Source organism: Setaria viridis, chromosome 7 (genome assembly GCF_005286985.2).
Source record: "Setaria viridis chromosome 7, Setaria_viridis_v4.0, whole genome shotgun sequence".
NCBI lineage: Eukaryota > Viridiplantae > Streptophyta > Magnoliopsida > Poales > Poaceae > Setaria > Setaria viridis.
The window spans coordinates 24,890,230-24,907,645 of record NC_048269.2 but is presented as its reverse complement, the minus strand read 5'-3'; the positions used below and the strand labels follow the sequence as shown (position 1 = coordinate 24,907,645).

Sequence of the window (17,416 nt, the reverse complement as noted above, 5' to 3'; positions counted from 1 at the left end):
CCAGTGTCAGCGCGAGCGCTCGGGACCGTTTTGGGCGCTGAAACCCACTGACCCACGCTGGCACGGGCGTTCAAACTAGCAAACACACTTCCCTCGAACGAAAATTCACAGCATGCGCCAAATTTTGGAGATTTTTTTTTAGCGAAGCTTATTAATAGAAACAACGGAGAGCCAGCAGCATTCCTTGGTTTTATTCGCAATCTGAAACCAGCAGATTGAAGTTGCATATAGGTAATACTAGCTAACATGCCGTTGGAGTCTTGGAGAACGACGGGCACGGACGGCACGAGGGGCCAGTGGTCATGGGCCGTGCGCGGCCAGCAGTCAGTATGGCAGCGTATGTCACACGAACGGCGCCTCCTGGCCCAACGCGAAGAACACGCCGGTCGGCCCGCCTTCCGGCAGCAGCGCCACCTTCACCACGTTGGCCGCGCCCTCCTCGGGCGTCAGCAGGCCCGAGTGCCTGGTCATGTCGGTCTTCACGTAGCCGGGGTGCGCGCAGTTGACGCGCAGCTCGGGGTGCCTCCTCGCCAGGACCCTCGAGTAGGCGTTCATGGCTGCCTTGGCCACCTTGTACGCCGAGAAATACATCGGCCACCCGCGCGCCTCCACCTCGCCGGCCTCGAAGTCGCGCGGGAACGTGGCCAGCACCTCGTCCAGCCTCTCCTTGGTGAGCTTCTCGACATCGTTCAGCTCCTGCTTCAGCTCCTCGTTGCTGAAATGCTGTATTGGAAGGATTCACATTTAGCCTCTGCTCTGTATGAGGTGCTCGCTCTGGCGGATTGGAATTCGGAATGGTGTAATGTCAGAATTCAAAAGAACTTACTCTTAGCAGCCCGAAGTCGGAGGAGACGTTGACGATCCTTCCGTCGGACGAGGCTTGCAGCAGAGGCAGCAGTGCTTCGGTTACGTTCTTTGTGCCGTAGTAGTTTGTCTGAATTCCTGCCTTGGCAGCGTCGCATGTCTCCCGGCACTGTTGCCACATCCATTCAGCCCTCTGCCTCGCATCCATGCCACTGAACTGTTGCACACACCACCAACAGATACGATAAACCAATTCAGTTTGGCATACGAGCTGATCATCCGAACATCTGAACATGTAGCCCCACCTTTTCGCCGCTCGGATCTTGGATGGCAAGTGACTGAACCCCGCCGATAGCGGCATTATTTACCTAGAAACAGTGAAACTTCATCTTTCAGTCACTGGCCACCGTACAAGGCCTTCAGAAGTTCAGAAGGTCAAAAGACGATTTACCAGGATGTCTAGCTTCCCAAAACGCGCCTTCAAGAAACCAGCCAGTCGAGCGATGCTCTGGGCATCAGTGATCTCCAGCTGATGGAAAATGACATCGGAGAGCCCTGCTCCATCTCTGAGCTTCTCCACGGCGGCTGCGCCCCTCGCCTCGTCCCTGGCTGTCAAGATGACGGTGATGCCATTGCTGGCCAGCTGCCGGCACACCTCCAGCCCGATCCCTTTGTTCCCGCCGGTGACCACAGCAACCCTACCAAAGCATACATCCAAAACGAGTAGCACTGCATGTTACTATTACTTAGCGACTGGGAATCACCGACTCCCATACTTACTTTTAACAAGAAGCAAGTTCTAGATCTCTGTTGCCCAGCTCTAGAGTTCAACTTCTGCAAAGAGTCTAAAGACTACACGCCAGAACGTCGCGTGGCACGTACCTCGTGCTCGGGGGACTGGAGATAGCGGCCGCCATGAGCCTGGGCACCACGAGCTCGATCGAACGTAGGGTAGGGTAGGAGATGCCGAGATGTCTTTGCTCAGGCTCAGCCCACTTGGTAAACTTGACGACAAGAGCGAGGACGACAGTTACACCCGGTCATTTATGCTTCCTAGCGTGGTTGTTGGTGGTAAGATGGAGATCTCATGGAGCAGGTAAGTTCGATGGATTTACTTCCGCACCAGGACACCATCACCGTAGTAACTTTGCGGCATTTTCATCTTATCTAAAGGGAAATATTTGTAGCGTTTTAATTCGGTCGTCTGGCCGGTAGCCATTGTATGGACAATTGGAAATATCTGCAGATAAGATGCAACGGCCGGTCGGGTAGGGTAGGGGGCCGGTAGCCATTCAATGAACAATTGGAAGTATCTAAAAAAAGAAAATGGCCCCTGCTAACACGCGACAAAAAAAAATAAGATCTTTATTTCGCGAATTGTTTGCTTACTTGTGACTTCAGACAAACAAACTCACCTTCTTCGACTAATTAAAATATACTCCTATACCAGCAAGTGCCAACAAATTTTGGACTTGACAGGGAGATAAACTAATTCTGTTGCACGTCGATAACAAACAACCTTTGGTGAATGGCGAACGGCGGGGCCAGTGGCGATCCGCCATGCGCCCATGCCCGAGTAGTGCGGGTGTCACAGAAAGGCGCCTCTTTGTCCAGCGCGAAGTATGCGCCGGTCGGTCCGCCTTCCGGCAGCAACGCCACCTTCGTCGCGTTGCTCGCCCCTTCCTCTGGCGTCAGGATCCCGGAGTGCATGGTCATGTCGGTGTTCACGTAGCCGGGATGCACACGCAGTTGACGCGCAGCTCGTGGTGCCTTCTCGCTAGCATCCTCGAGGACGCGTTCAAGGCCACCTTGGGCATCCTGTACGCGGAGATAACCGTCGGCCACCCGCGCGTCCAGCTCGCCGGCTTTGAAGTCCTTCAGGAACGTGTCCAGCACCTTGTCGAGCCTCTCCTCGGTGAGGTTGTTGATGTCGTTCGGCTCTTGCTTCAGCTCCTCGTTTCTGATATGCTGTTAGCTGTACTGGGAAGGACGTTTTTTAGGACTGAACTCTGGTCCAATTGGGAATTGAACTACCAACGGCCGGATTGGGAACAGCGTGATCAGAGTAAGTTACCTTTGGCAGCCCACCGTCGGAGGATTCACTAGCCATCAACTCCTTTATTCCTGGGTCAAAAAATATGCCACCAAAGGCCACCGCCTCGGGGAGCTTTAGTCCCGGTTGTAAAAGCTATAAAAGATCTCACTGACACCGCCCCTTCTTGTCCTGGTTGGTAATTCCAACCGAGATTAAAGATAAAAGCTATAAAAAATCTCACCGACACCGCTCCCTTTTGTCCCGGTTGGTAATTCCAACCGGGATTAAAGATAAAAGCTATAAAAAATCTCACCGACATCGCCCCCTTTTGTCCCGGTTGGTAATTCCAACCGGGATTAAAGATAAAAGCTATAAAAAAATCTTACCGACACCGCCCCCTTTTGTCCCGGTTGGTAATTCCTCATTATACTCGTTATACATTCATTGTTTTCTTCTAGAGAGTCCAGAACCTAATCTGGTGTGTAGCAATAAAAAAAAGAATATGTACACCTTTTTTGTTTACTTTGTCGAAAATAATATCACTCCTGCTAAGTGCTTACACTCATTAAAATCAGAATATTTACCCTCCACATTACCCCTTGTAGCCACGATCGAAACATATGTACACACCACTAGATTTATGAAAACCAAAGGTGGTGTTAATTATTCTTCAAAGTAATGTAGCTCAATGGCAATCAAAGAAGAAATGTTATATTATTATATTATTACTAAAACACATTGCAAACTTCCATGCTAATTATGTTTTTTCAGGTTATCGTGATTAATAAATATTGAAGGAGTTAAATGAATTTTTTAATCTTAAGAGGGTGTAAAGTTTTATCTATCATTATGTCTATTTCATTATCTAAAAATGCTCTATATAAAGAAGGAACTATGAACTGACCACCTTTATGTAACGTCTAGATGCACATTTTCCATCCTTTTATTTTCTTAAAATCTCACTTTTCCCATTTTGAATATTGAAAGTTGCATAACTTATAGAAAGTCACCACTAACCTTCATCAATCAAGATCAGAATTAACTAAATCTTCATCAATACAGATTAGAACTGTGAATCAATTGGTTTTTGTTCCACTTAAGTAATGGTTCTGGATGCTAGCAAAAGGAGTTATGGATTATATTGGGTGCAGTGGATCTAGTCGCCTTCTCGCTGTTGAATACAACGGTGAGAGGGTCTTGCTTGAATGGAATCCATTATCCTCTCATGAGCACACTACCATGGCCTGACTGTTGCAATTTGTATCTTCTCCAAGCCTGTATCTTAGGTTTAAAGGCATCATATGTCATGAAATCATCTATAATGTCATCTAAGTGGTGGCTGCTCAGACCTAAGGCATGAGAACCATCGCCCAAATGTCTACATTTGGCACTTCAAAAGCCAATGCAACTAGACATGACTACTATCTGGTTCTAGCATCTTTTACTACCATGTATTCCCTCAACGGGAATATCATAGTAGAGCGGAGGTAGCTACTAATAAGCAGAATAAAAGCATCATATTCTATCCCATAATTAACCAAACTTAAAAAAAGACCATATGTACTTATAATTTAAAAAAGATATTTAAAATGGTGAGAGTATTATACTAGCGCCACACGAGCACTATACCGACTTTGTAGCATTTTAATTCAGTCATCGAGTCAGCAGCCAACAAATGAATAAACTATTCGAAATATTGCTGGTATGTGCATTTCTACTAGTTTCTTTTTGAAGGTCGTTTCTAATAGTTAGAAACAACTAGCTCTTGCATGGCACATCATTCTATCGATCCCACGTGCAAGGCTTTCTATATTCTACATGTTCTCCCTCTTGCATTTGTCATTAGCTTCCATAAGAGATAGATGGGTAAGCCGTGAAGGCCTGCCCTTCACAATGGGTCTGGGGACACACAAAGAGCCCAACGCATCTTCCTATGCTAGCGAGGAGATTCTCTACTTTTCTCTCCATGGTGGGCAGGAATGATAGCTCCAAACGTTGTCGTTGGAGGAGCCCTAAGAATAAGATGCAACGGTGAAACCATGGGTTAGAGGCGCGGGGCAGGCTAACATATTTCGTGAAACGTTGTCTTTAACAAATTTCGTGAACTATGTGCTTGCGGTACAATATAACTTCAAACTAGCCAATACACTTTCGTTGACAAATAAAAATACCAAAAATACCATCGTGTGCCCAAAAATCTGGACTTGACATGAACTACAGAGCTAGCTGCGAATTTTATTGCACATTGGTAACGGGCGGTCGGAGAACGGCGAGCCAAGGGGCTGCTGGCGATCACTCATGCATGCCCAGCCAGGTAGTGTCACACGAATGGCGCCTCCTGGCCCAGGTCGAAGTATACGCCGGTTGGCCCGGCTTCCGGCAGCAGTGCCACCTTCACCAGGTTGCTCGCGCCTTCCTCGGGCGTCAGGAGCCCGGACTGTATGGTCATGTCGGTCTTCACGTAGCCAGGATGCGCGCAGTTGACGCGTAGCTCACGGTGCCTTCTCGCTAGGCCCTTATTTAGTTGCCCAACTTTGGAGTGCCCAAAATACTGTAACAACACTGTAGCGTTTCGTTTGTATTTGTGAATTATTGTCCAAATATTGACTAATTAGGCTCAAAAGATTCATCTCGCAAAGTACAACAAAACTGTACAATTAGTTTTTGATTTCATCTACATTCAGTACTCCATGCATGTACCGCAAGTTTGATGTGATGGGGAATCTTCTTTTTGCATAGTGCTAAAGTTGAGATTTGGAGATGAAGTAAACAAGACGACGTTCAGGGTCACCTTGGACACCTTGTACGCCGAGAAATGCTTCGGCCACCCGTGCGCCTCCAACTCGCCGGCCTTGAAGTCGTTCAAGAACGTGCCCAGAATCTCATCCAGCCTCTCCTCGGTGAGTTTTTCAACATCGTCGTTTAGCTCCTGCTTCAGCTCCTCATTGTTGATTAGCTGCACCAGAAAGAAGTTTTAAGATAATTTGCTGTATGCATGTATATAAAACGTACTATTACTCGATCGTAGGCGTCCCCCAAAAAAAAAGCCCAACGCTTACCCTTAGCAGCCCCCGTTCGGAGGAGACATTGACGATTCTCCCATCGGAGGAAGCTTGCAGCAGCGGCAATAAGGCTTCGATGACATGCTTTGTGCCGTAGTAGTTTATCTGCACGGCTTCTCTTGCAGCGTCGTAGGTCTCACGGACAGCATTGGCAAACCACTCAAGCCTCCGACGCTTATCCATGCCACTGATCTGTTGAGCACATGCAACAACAAATAAATTTGGTCAATGTTCAGAACGCCACGGAGGTTTTATTTGGTGAAGATATCAGTGTTCAAAGCTACCATTTTTCTTTTTTTTCTTTTTCTTTTTTTTTTGGGGGGGGGGGGCTGCTCAAAGAAGACTAGTACGACAGGTAGGCCGAAAACCATCCGAAATTTCGGAAATTTTGAACGTTTGGCTGAATTTTATAAGTATGTTCAAATTCCATCCGAAAAATACCGGAATATCCACCTTGTCAATTTACCAGAGGATATTGGTAGCACCGAAATTCACCAGTTTTTGGGCCGAAATTCAGAACCCTGGTGATTTGGTGAAGATGCAGTGATATCCAATAGTGTTGGTTTTACTTAACATCGGACATCAACCAATGTTATTTTAAAACCTGTGACAAACTGAAGATGTAAGAGCATCTTCAAAAGTGCCTACTTCCAAAAAGCTGATTTTAGGATATTTTCAAAAAATATTGGGAGCTAAAAAAATCCTCTCCACCATCTGTTCCCAAAATTTAGTTGATAAAAACAACTTTGTTTGCTAGCACATTATCCATTGTGGAGCCACCATACACCGGCAAGGAAAAACCAACAACGCTTTTCCTGAAAAAAGATATGTTGGTGCAGGAGAAAAAAAAACAGCGGCGTTTAATTTCGGGGGGGGGGGGGGTGAGGACAACCTTTATGCAAAAAGATTACCGATTGGGAATCCGGGGGAGGGGGTAAAAATTTGACTCTGGATTGATCTGATATTGAACATGCTAAAAAATTGGGAATGGGATTGGACCACTTGCAGTGCTATTTTTCATCTTCAATTCGTACTCAAAAACTAGCTATTGAAAGTGTTTATTGGGCACTCTTAGAGATGCTCTAAAGCTCACCTTTTCCTTGCTGGTCAGTGAATTATCAGCAGGATCTTGGACATGCTCAACAGCACCAATAACTGCAGCATTATTTACCTACAAATAGTTCACTTAGCACTATCAGTCCCTGGCCACATCGAACCTCTAGAAGTTTGGAAAAATGGAAAAGCAAATTATAATTACCAGGATGTCTAGCTTCCCAAATCGAATCTTCAAGAAATCAGCCAACCGGGCAACGCTAGGAGCATCGGTAATCTCCAGCTGATGGAAAATGACATCGGAGAGCCCTGCCTCTCTTAGCTTCTCCACAGCGGCTGCGCCCCTCTTCTCGTCCCTGGCTGTTAAGACGACGGTGATGCCGGCGCCGGCCAGCTGCCGGCATACCTCTAGCCCGATCCCTTTGTTCCCGCCGGTAACCACTGCAATCCTGTCAAGGGTCAAACATGAGCACTATGCATGTATTACTTAGCGTACAGCAACCATGAATCACTAAAAAACTCCGGTAGGTTATCATACACTATCAGGTTAGTTAAAAGAGAAAAAAAACTGTACGCAGGAACGCAGCATGGAGGCATGGCATGTACCTTGCGTTCGCGGGATCGGGAATAGCTTCCTCCATGACCTTTCGCTACAAGCTCGAGCCTCGAGAGAAAGGAGAGAGCTCAGGGTAATGGTCTAGATACTTTCTTTTTGGGAACGAAATGGTCGAGACACTGACTAGTTACTAACTTTACTACTACACTTGAGTGACAGAAAAGACTAGCTGGCAACCTTGGTGGTCACACATTTGATGGATATTTGGCACGCCAGCAGCACCTCCGAACCTTTGTGCCGTTTTAGTTTGGTCATCTTCGGCGCTCATTTGATTCATTGATTGAACGGTTAGCGAGTCGATGCATATACTTCTGGGCTTGTCGCAATCAAGTGGTCCGCTTCTCGTTGGGCCCAATGATTTTCGACTGTCGAGTGTCCATTGCCCATGATTTTAGTCAAGATGACCCCATGCGCTTGTAATTGCTACTGTAATCTTTGGCCTCTGTTTGCATATCTGACTGCTGGAAGTACATGCTACACTAACTAACTTTAGTACGGTTTTTTATTCGATCGGCTTTGCTCATAATCATAGGCGTTATGTAGGCTTGAACCTACAGGCAGGGGCGGACCCACTATTGTGCCTGGGTATTCCCAGGCATACCCAACATTTTGGTAAATTTTTTTAGTAGTTCTTAGAGGTATATACATGTATAATATAGCTAAAGTCTTAAAATTGATATTCTCAGCTGTTTTGAGGCTCCAATTCGCGTCCAACACGAACTAGCCCACAGGCCATGCCCGGCCAGCCGGCCAACGGCCCATCTAGCCTTCCCATTCCCTAATCCCCGATTCCCCCCACTCAGCCGGTCACCCTAGAGCTCCAGACCTACCGCCGCCAGGCTGCCCGCAGCCCCGCACGCGTCCCGCGCCGCCTGCTCCGGCGCCCCATCCGCCGCGGCACCGCCCCGCGCCCCCCGCGGCCCGTTGGGCGAGATCCCGGCCGCCGCCAGACCCCTCCGGCCTCCACCCGCGCGGCCTCTCGGCGGTCGCGGCGCCGGCACACCGTCCGCCGCCCCGCCAGGCGCCCCCCGCGAGTTAATCAAAATTGAAACCCCCTTTGGCCTTTGCTATGTTCTGTGTCATTGACAATTGCAAAATTTATAGATGCACATTATGTATGTTTTATTTAATCTCTTGTGAACTTTTTATATCGTTCGTCTAAATATTTTTTTTAATGGGCATACCCTGCTCTGAAATCCTGGGTCTGCCACTGCCTACGGGTGTAATTATGGTTCTTACGAGGCTCTAGGAATTGTGCAATCATCTGTATATTGAGGCGCTACGAAGAGATATACGTAAAAGAGGAGACTTGTAAAAGAAAAATACTCGAGAATGAATATAGAATACAAGTTTCCCATTCTGTTGCGGCTGTGTGTGATTTATTTATTTATGTGTATACAATCCTATACTGGCACGCCCGCAAATATAACGTTGATAACTGGCAGTTGGAGAACGGCGCGTGAACAACCGGACCAGTGGCGATCAGCCGTGCCCGGCCAAGCAGTGTCACACGAACGGAGCCTCCTGGCCCAGCGCGAAGAATGTGCCGGTCGGGCCGCCTTCCGGCAGCAGCACCACATTCACCAGGTTGCTCGCGCCTTCCTCGGGCGTCAGGAGCCCGGATTGTAAGGTCATGTCAGTCTTCACGTAGCCAGGATGCGCGCAGTTGATGCGCAGCTCAGGGTGCCTTCTCGCTAGGATCCTCGAGTACGCGTTCAGGGTCACCTTGGACAATTTGTACGCCGAGAAATGCTTCGGCCACCCGTGCGCCTCCACCTCGCCGGCCTTGAAGTCGTTCAGGAACGTATCCAGAATCTCGTCCAGCCTCTCCTCGGTGAGTTTCTCAACGTTGTCGTTCAGCTCCTGCTTCAGCTCTTCGTTGTTGATTAGCTACACCGGAAAGAACTTGTCAGATAACGTCGGCAGTACAAGACGTACTGTTCCTAGTAGATCGTAGTCGTAGGTGTTGGCAAAAGAGCCCAATAATGCTTACCCTTAGCAGCCCCCATTCGGAGGAGACATTAACGATTCTCCCGTCGGAGGAAGCTTGCAGCAGCGGCAGTAAGGCTTCGATGACATGCTTTGTGCCGTAGTAGTTTGTCTGCAAGCCTTCTCTTGCAGCGGCGTAGGTCTCCCGGACAGCAGTGGCCATCCATTCAAGCCTCTGAAGCTGATCCATGCCACCGAACTGTTGAGCACATGCAACGACAAATAAACTTTCCATCATTTTTTGCCCTAGCTCACCGCCTAATTAAGGTCAAAGTTCAGAACAATTCATGTACGGAGGTGGTTTTATATCATGGTAAATATGCAGTGATTTCCAATATCATCGTTCTGCTTGGCATCGAGCATCAACCAACGTTATATTTCCTAATTAATTTCTCTGACAAACCGAAGATGCAAAGCTCACCTTTTCGTTGCTGGTCAGTGAGCTATCAACAGGATCTTGCACGTACTCAACACCACCAATTGCAGCATTATTTACCTACAAATAGTTCACTGAGTCTACCAGTCCCTGGCCATATAGTATATCATCAAACCTCTAGAATTTTAAAAAGGCAACCCTACCAGGATGTCTAGCTTCCCAAAACGAGTCTTCAGGAAATCAGTCAACCGAGAGATGCTCGGACTCCTCGGAGCATCGGTGATCTCCAGCTGATGAAAAATGACATCGGAGAGCCCTGCTTCTCTCAGCTTCTCTACAGCGGCCACGCCCCGCTTCTCGTCCCTGGCTGTTAAGACGACGGTGATGCCGGCGGCGGCCAGCTGCCGGCACACCTCTAGTCCGATCCCTTTGTTCCCGCCGGTGACCACCGCAATCCTGTCAATTGTCAAACACGAGAAGTATGCATTATTTGTTACTTAGCGACCATGACTCGCTAAAAAAATTCGGTAGGTTACTTAGTACCAGATTAGTTAAAAGATACTAGAAAGGAAATAAAACTGCACGCAAGAACGCAGCATAGAGTTATGGCACTTACCTTGTGTTGGGGGGATTGGGAATAGTGCCCTCCATGACCCTTTCACTGCAAGCTCGAGCGAAAGGAGAGAGAGCTCAGGGTAATTTTCTAGATACCTTTTCTTCTTCTTTTGAGGGGGTGGGGGGTCTAGATACTGAGCACTGACTAGGGTGACAAAACAAAAAGACCGGCAACCATGAACGGAGAATTTTTCTCACACCTTGGTGGTCACACGTTTGATGGATATGGCTTGCCAGCAGCTCACGACCTTTGTGCGGTTTTCGTTTGGTCATCTGTCCGCGTTCATTTGATTGAACAATTCTGGGGTTGTCGTAATCTAGTGGTCCGCTTCTAGTTGGGAACCATGATGTAGGTATGTTGTGTATCGAACTGTCGATTGTTCATGATTTTAGTGAAGAGGATCCCATGCTCTCGTAATTGCTGCTGCAATCTTGACCTCCGTTTGCGCATCTGACAGCTGGACGATTTTTTATTCGATTAACTTTGATGCTCCTTTGTTCCTTTTTTTGCGAAATACGGCTGCCCCTTCATTCATAAATAGGTGATGTTTCCAAGTTGTTAAATTAAGTCGACTAAATTGTTTAGTCAGCCAAAAATAAAAGATATCTTCACCAAACTTCGGATGATACCACTAACACAAATGAAGAAGAAAAGTAGCTAGCAGAATAACACAACCAAAGAAAAAGATAAATATTTTGGACCCTCATCATCTATCTAGTCAACTTAATTTTCACAATCCAACTATCCACCAAAATCCAGACTCCAGAGTCTACTACAGGCCCCTTTACGCACGTATATGTCGACACCACTCATAGCCCAACCCAACCCAACCCACTACACATGTGCGAATCCATTTCCACCCAGCCAAAAAAAATTCCGATTGAGAACCCAACTCACTCAACCCATTTAAAATTAACCCAACCCATTAGCAAGCCTACCGCTCGCAATCATGACGCAAGTGGAAAATTAATGGCGCCGTCAATGTCAATGCATGCAAAGTCGCTCCGGCGCCAAACCAGTATCGTATACACGACCAGGACAAATCCAACAATCTTTCTTGGTAAACGAAAACAGCTGATAGGTTTAGCAGATAATGTAAAACAACACGGAACATGAAGTGCAGCAGGAAACGTCCGCTAAACCACATTTCACAAGAATAATAGAGACGAGGTGCAGCTGCAAAGCCTGCAACCTGACTTAATTATGTGCGCCGTGCCAAGCCAACATATCACACGAATGACGACTCCTTGAAGTCCTCAAAGAACGCGCCAGTCACCCCGCCTTTTGGCAGCAACGCCACCATCGCCACCCTGCTCCCACCTTCCTCGGGTGTCAAAAACCCCGAGTGGATGGTCAAGTCGGTTTTGACATAGCCAGGGTGCACACAGTTGACGCGCAGCTCGGGGTGCTCCCTCGCCAGGATCCTCGAGTACGCGTTCAAGGTCGCCTTGGCCACCTTGTACGTTGAGAAATACTTGGGCCAGCCGCGCGAGTCCACCGTGCCGGCCTCGAAGTCTTTCAGGAACATGTTCAGCAGCTCATCCAGCCTCTCCTCGGTGAGGTTGTCAATGTCGTTGAGCTCCCTCTTTAGCTCCTCATTTCTGAAAAGCTGCATGCATATTGGGAAGAACTTTGTTACTATCGTCTTATGCTTACAAGTTCCTTAATTTGGATGGAAGTTCGTTGTAACTAAGCATGAATGTAAGGAATCGGTGCTCGTAGCCTAAGAGGGGGAGGGAATGAATTAGACAATCTAAAACCTTATGGCTTCCACTATTTTGCATGAACAAGATATGCATTCTATGATTGATCTAGTGTGGAACCCTCATCCCAAAACAAGTTTTGCAACCTAGAGCCAATCCTAGTAAGATACTACACTAAGAAAGTAAAGGCACATAAGTTGCAAGTATGAAATGCGGAAACGTAAAGGAGGGGATGAGGGAAAGTAAAACTCTTGACACGAAGATTTATCCCGTGGTACCAGTAGGCACTAAGCTACCACTAGTCCACGTTATTAAAGCACCCACATAAAAATATTGCTTCCCGATCACCAAGTCTCTTCCGGGACACCCCTTGACTTGCCACAAAGGCTTGGCCACTAAAGCTCACGCCAAGTTCCCCGATCACCTTGATGTCGTCTCCACTAAGCAACTTCTCCACGAAGGAGGGGGTCTCCACGTCCCCCGCACACGGTTGTCGACGCCGCTCCACACCGAAGCCGGAGGGTCGAAGACTTGCCGGCAAGCCACCAAGATTCCAAAGCGTCGGCACACTTTGTACAATTGTGGTTCACTCCTTGAACCGATCACAAGATAGGCACACCTTGCATCGATCACAAGATAGGCACACCTTGCAGTCACTCTTCTCTAGGCATATCCTAGCACTAATCACTCTTCTAAACTTGTGCTAAGCCTTTGATAAATCACTTAAGCACTTTTGGTGGCTTGGATATGTCCTTGATGGGTCAAGATCAATGGACTCCTGCACACTCTAGCAACTTCAAATGGGCGAGTGGAGGGGGTATAAATAGCCTAAGAGCTCAAAGAGTCGTTGCTCCAACGGCTAGTTAAAATATACCATCGGATGTTTCGATGGTCTATTTTGGCATGCAATGGAACATCCGGTGCAACTAGCCGTTGGCCTCCCCGTGCCCAAGTTCTTCATTGACACATCCAAAATTTATCTGACACTTCATCCGATGGTACCGTCGGATCACCCGGTGCTGAAGAACTTCTGACCAAAATCTCTTTGGAACTTCGCAAAGTAAATATGTTTCGTCCAACACTCCCCTTGCCCACAATCGAATCATCCGATGCTATAGGGTTTTTTTGTCTTCAATTCCTTCACCCCAGAATTCATCCGACGCTACTAGAAAACAGGGCATCGGAACATCCAGTGGTCTTGACTTACAGCCGCCTGTAGTTGCACCAATTCGTCCAATGGTTGCTCCGACGCTTCTCATGGGACCATCGGAACATCCGATAGTTCCTTTTTTCTCTTCAACTCATCCAATGCAAGCACCGAAGATACCGTCATTTAGATGTTTGAATACCATAGAATAATTCTAGATACCATGGCTTGATCACTTGAATACCATAGCTTGGATACTTGAATGTCATGATTTGGATCTTGCTATGATTTGGTTTGCATGCGCACATGCTTGCCAAACCATTAGTCCAATGACTATTGTCACTCAATCACCAAAATCAAAAACTATGGCATAATAGGGCCGTGTTTGCTATGATGAACCTTTACGGAACAAGGATCACATGACCCTAATGTTACGTACTCCATAGTGGTCAGAATATCTTACCCTTAGCTGTCCGAAGTGGGAGGAGACATTAACGATCCTTCCATCCGAGGAGGCTTGCAGCAGAGGAAGAAGGGCTTCGATCACTTGCTTTGTGCCGTAGTAGTTTGTCCGCAGACCTTTCTTTGCAGTGTCATAAGTCTCCCGGCAATTTTCCCACAGCCACCCAAACCTCTGATCCATATCCATGGCACTGAGCTGTTTGCACGCAGCAACAGCAGAAAAAAAGAGAGAGCTATACTTCAGTTTGGCATACGAGCGAAAAGTTCAGAAAACGCACAAGACGAAGAAGAAAAGCTGACCGTTTCCTTTTCCTCGGTCGTTACTGAGCCATAATCAGTGTCGTGAGCATACTGAACCCCACCAATCGCGGCATTATTCACCTACAAATAGAGAGCAACCACATCAATCATCTGTCAGCTATCCCAATTCCCGCGACGCCAAACCTTTCACAAGCTCATAGACGGCTTATTCACCAGGATGTCTAGCCTCCCGAAACGGGTCTTCAGGAACTCCGCCAACCGACCAATGCTCGAAGCATCGGTGATCTCCAGCTGATGGAAAATGACATCGGAGAGCCCCAGCTCCCCGAGCTTCTCGACGGCCGCCCCGCCCCTCGCCTCGTCCCTGGCTGTCAATACGACGGTGAAGCCGTTGCCGGCGAGCTGCCGGCACACCTCCAGCCCGATCCCTTTGTTACCACCGGTGACCACGGCGACCCTGCTAACCACAACAACATGATTCATCGACTACCAACATCCACTACTAGAGTTCGTATGTACGGCGCGTACCTAGTGTTTGCAGGAATGGAGATGGCGCCCTCCATGATCTTGCGCCGCGAGCTCGAGCAGCACGGTTGAATACGCCTCGCTCTGGTGCTGGTAGATGCTACTCTGCAATTTGGAGAGAAAAGCTTGCAAGTGCCAGTCTTAGAATTTGCGACGAGTTCTGGTACTTGTACAGGGGCTCTCTTAAACTTTAGTACCTGTCACATCGGATATTTAATACTAATTAGGAGTATTAAATATAGTTTAATTACAAAATTAATTGCACAGATGGAGTCTAATTTACGAGACGAATCTATTAAGCCTAATTAGTCCATGATTTGACAATGTGGTGCTACAGTAACCATTTGCTCATGATGGATTAATTAGGCTTAATAGATTCGTCTCGCGAATTAGTATAGAGGTTCTACAGTTAGTTTTATAATTAGCTCATGTTTAGTCTTCCTAATTAGCGTCCGAACATCCAATGTGACCCTCCTAAAGTTTAGCACCTCATATCCAAACACCCCCATAGTTCGGAGGTTAACTGGTGAATGGTGATCTATCACACGCAGTCGTGCTAGTTGCTACACCGCATGGCACCCATGTGGCCATGTTTCATTCGTCTGGGCAGGACGCAATCACTCAATTCAAAATTGTCGGCAGATTCGGTAACGAGTCTCACACCCGTATGTAGGTTACGTTCCCACGTGGTGATAAAGATCTTTTGGACATTTTTTTACTCTTCGCAACATGAAGTTTGGTGTTTGTGTGAGGGCGAAATTAATGGAAGGGAAGGAGAGCTCATGATCGGAACATGGGTGCCGTAGCCTACACAGCTTGTCAAATCCGATAGCAAACACATCATCGTCAGTTATACCGTTCCGCACGATAACAATTTGCAGAGGCTCCAATCCCATCGCTGTTCCGAGCTAGCACGTCACGCAACCACCGAGTGATCCAACCCTGAGGTCATGAGACCGTGTGTGGACGCGACCGCGGCCGCAACGGAACCAGCCGTGCCGCGCCCAAACACCTCCGATCACACGAACGAGGACGACGCCTCCTCGCCGCCGCCAAAGAACGCGCCGGTCGCGCCGCCTTCCGGTAGCAGCGCCACGCCGCCACGGCCACCACCCGGGCCCCGCCCTCGTCGGGCGCGAGGAGCCCCGAGTTCCGGGTCATGTCGGTCCTCACGTACCCGGGGTCCACGACGTTGACGCGCAGCGCGGGGTGCCGCCTCGCCAGGACACGCGAGTAGGCGTTCATGGCCGCCTTGGCCACCTTGTACGCCGAGAACTCCGCCGGCCAGCCGCGGGCCTCCACCGCGCCGGCCTCCAAGTCCTTAAGGAACGCGTCTAGCAATTCGTCCAGCCTTCACCTCGGTGAGGCTGTCGACATCGTCCAGCTCCTGCTTCAGCTCCTCGCTTCTGAAAAACTGCATCAGGGGGTTCAGTGTATATTCAGGCAAAACAAAACCTTGGTTCAGAGTTCAGATTGGCAGTCTCCTCTATAACTGATCACTGATGTGTTGCCGTAGTGAGTTACTCTGAGCAGTCCAAAGCCGGAGGTGACATTGACAATTCTTCCGTCGGAGGAGGACATCAGGAGGGGCAGGAGTGCTTGGGTCACGTGCTTTGTGCCGTAGTAGTTGGTGTGCACGCCTTCCTTTCCGGCGTCGTAAGTTTGTCGGCAGTTTTTCCACATCCGCTCAACTCTCTTATGCCCATCCATGCCGCTAAACTGTGCCACATGCATCGACGAATTAACGGATCTTTGTCAGTGCTTGCACAACAGAGGGGGGAAACAGAAGATGCAAGTGACAGTCACCACCGACATCACCGTGATTTATCTTAATGATCACCGTGAATTTTTTTTTACCATCATCAGATTAAGTGAACATGTTGGAACACCTACCTTTTCCACCGTGGGTTTTGGACCAAAGGATGGATCGTCTAGAAGCTCAACCCCACCAACTGCGGCATTATTCACCTACAAGTCAGAGCGTCCAGCAACCACTCAGTAGCCATGTCTGAAATCTAGCACCATGCTGAATTGATTGCTGACTGCTACCCCAGTGCGGCAGGGCATCTTTCACAAATAGTGTGACAGGAATGGATGCTCTGTAAGGAGAAATGGAAAATTACCAGGATGTCTAGCCTCCCAAAATGGTTCTTCAAGAAAACAGTTAATCGGTCAATGCTGGATTCATCCGTGACCTCCAGTTGATGGAAAATAACAATGGAGAGCCCAAGCTCCCTGAGCTTCTCGACGGCCGCTGTGCCCTTCGCCTCGTCCCTGGCTGTCAAAACAACGGTGATGCCGCTGCCGGCTAGTTGCCGGCACACCTCGAATCCGATCCCTTGTTGCCGCCGGTGACCACAGCAATCCTGGCAAACGACACCGTACCATGGATCATCTTGCTTAGCGGCCATGACAACAGTAATACAGATCACATTTGTAGGAAGACTGCAGGGCAAGAGCAAGCGATCCATACCTTGTGGTTGGGGAACTGGAGATGGCTCCTTCCATGGGCGTGAACTACGGACTCAGCTCCAACATAGAAGATGGGAGACGACTTGCTCGAATGCGGCAGGGGTAGTTAATTAGGCGTTGTCGCCGACGGGTAAATAAAGAAAACCTCACACCTTTCGAGTTTCAACTTCATCCTCTTCGCGAAGAGAATGAGATTTGTCACCTGCCCGCTGTTAGTTTATATTTGTGCCAATATCATGGCAGCAGGCAACAGCCATGTGCTAGTACAAATTTCTTATATGCTCCAATACTCCTC

The 17,416-nt window shown here is 48.2% G+C and overlaps 5 protein-coding genes and 1 pseudogene across 5 annotated transcripts; all 6 read right to left on the bottom strand.

The window, feature by feature from the left end:
- Window positions 1–169: 169 nt before the first annotated feature.
- On the bottom strand, window positions 170–1,966 carry LOC117865495 ((+)-neomenthol dehydrogenase). Its single transcript, XM_034749714.2, has 5 exons — window positions 1,687–1,966; window positions 1,256–1,502; window positions 1,110–1,172; window positions 827–1,021; window positions 170–723 (listed from the first exon to the last, which is right to left on the bottom strand). Exons 1-5 carry the CDS (start codon window positions 1,719–1,721, stop codon window positions 343–345), a joined length of 921 nt encoding a protein of 306 aa, XP_034605605.1. The 5' UTR covers window positions 1,722–1,966; the 3' UTR covers window positions 170–342.
- Window positions 1,967–2,292: 326 nt separating this feature from the next.
- Window positions 2,293–2,914, bottom strand: LOC117864788 ((-)-isopiperitenone reductase-like). The gene is made up of 2 exons (XM_072295328.1): window positions 2,879–2,914; window positions 2,293–2,772 (listed from the first exon to the last, which is right to left on the bottom strand). The coding sequence occupies exons 1-2, from the start codon at window positions 2,912–2,914 to the stop codon at window positions 2,293–2,295; spliced, it is 516 nt and encodes a 171-aa protein (XP_072151429.1).
- Window positions 2,915–4,883: 1,969 nt separating this feature from the next.
- LOC140223381 ((+)-neomenthol dehydrogenase-like) lies at window positions 4,884–7,825 on the bottom strand. The gene is made up of 6 exons (XM_072295167.1): window positions 7,561–7,825; window positions 7,160–7,403; window positions 6,995–7,072; window positions 5,899–6,093; window positions 5,616–5,795; window positions 4,884–5,390 (listed from the first exon to the last, which is right to left on the bottom strand). The coding sequence occupies exons 1-6, from the start codon at window positions 7,593–7,595 to the stop codon at window positions 5,160–5,162; spliced, it is 963 nt and encodes a 320-aa protein (XP_072151268.1). The 5' UTR covers window positions 7,596–7,825; the 3' UTR covers window positions 4,884–5,159.
- Window positions 7,826–8,903: 1,078 nt separating this feature from the next.
- Window positions 8,904–10,797, bottom strand: LOC117864787 ((+)-neomenthol dehydrogenase). The gene is made up of 5 exons (XM_034748880.2): window positions 10,552–10,797; window positions 10,139–10,391; window positions 9,981–10,055; window positions 9,564–9,758; window positions 8,904–9,460 (listed from the first exon to the last, which is right to left on the bottom strand). Exons 1-5 carry the CDS (start codon window positions 10,584–10,586, stop codon window positions 9,077–9,079), a joined length of 942 nt encoding a protein of 313 aa, XP_034604771.2. The 5' UTR covers window positions 10,587–10,797; the 3' UTR covers window positions 8,904–9,076.
- A 795-nt stretch (window positions 10,798–11,592) lies between these two features.
- On the bottom strand, window positions 11,593–14,812 carry LOC140220127 ((+)-neomenthol dehydrogenase-like). The gene is made up of 5 exons (XM_072294981.1): window positions 14,653–14,812; window positions 14,338–14,581; window positions 14,164–14,244; window positions 13,865–14,059; window positions 11,593–12,160 (listed from the first exon to the last, which is right to left on the bottom strand). The coding sequence occupies exons 1-5, from the start codon at window positions 14,685–14,687 to the stop codon at window positions 11,780–11,782; spliced, it is 936 nt and encodes a 311-aa protein (XP_072151082.1). The 5' UTR covers window positions 14,688–14,812; the 3' UTR covers window positions 11,593–11,779.
- A 596-nt stretch (window positions 14,813–15,408) lies between these two features.
- LOC117864000 ((-)-isopiperitenone reductase-like) lies at window positions 15,409–17,357 on the bottom strand (annotated as a pseudogene).
- Window positions 17,358–17,416: the final 59 nt, after the last annotated feature.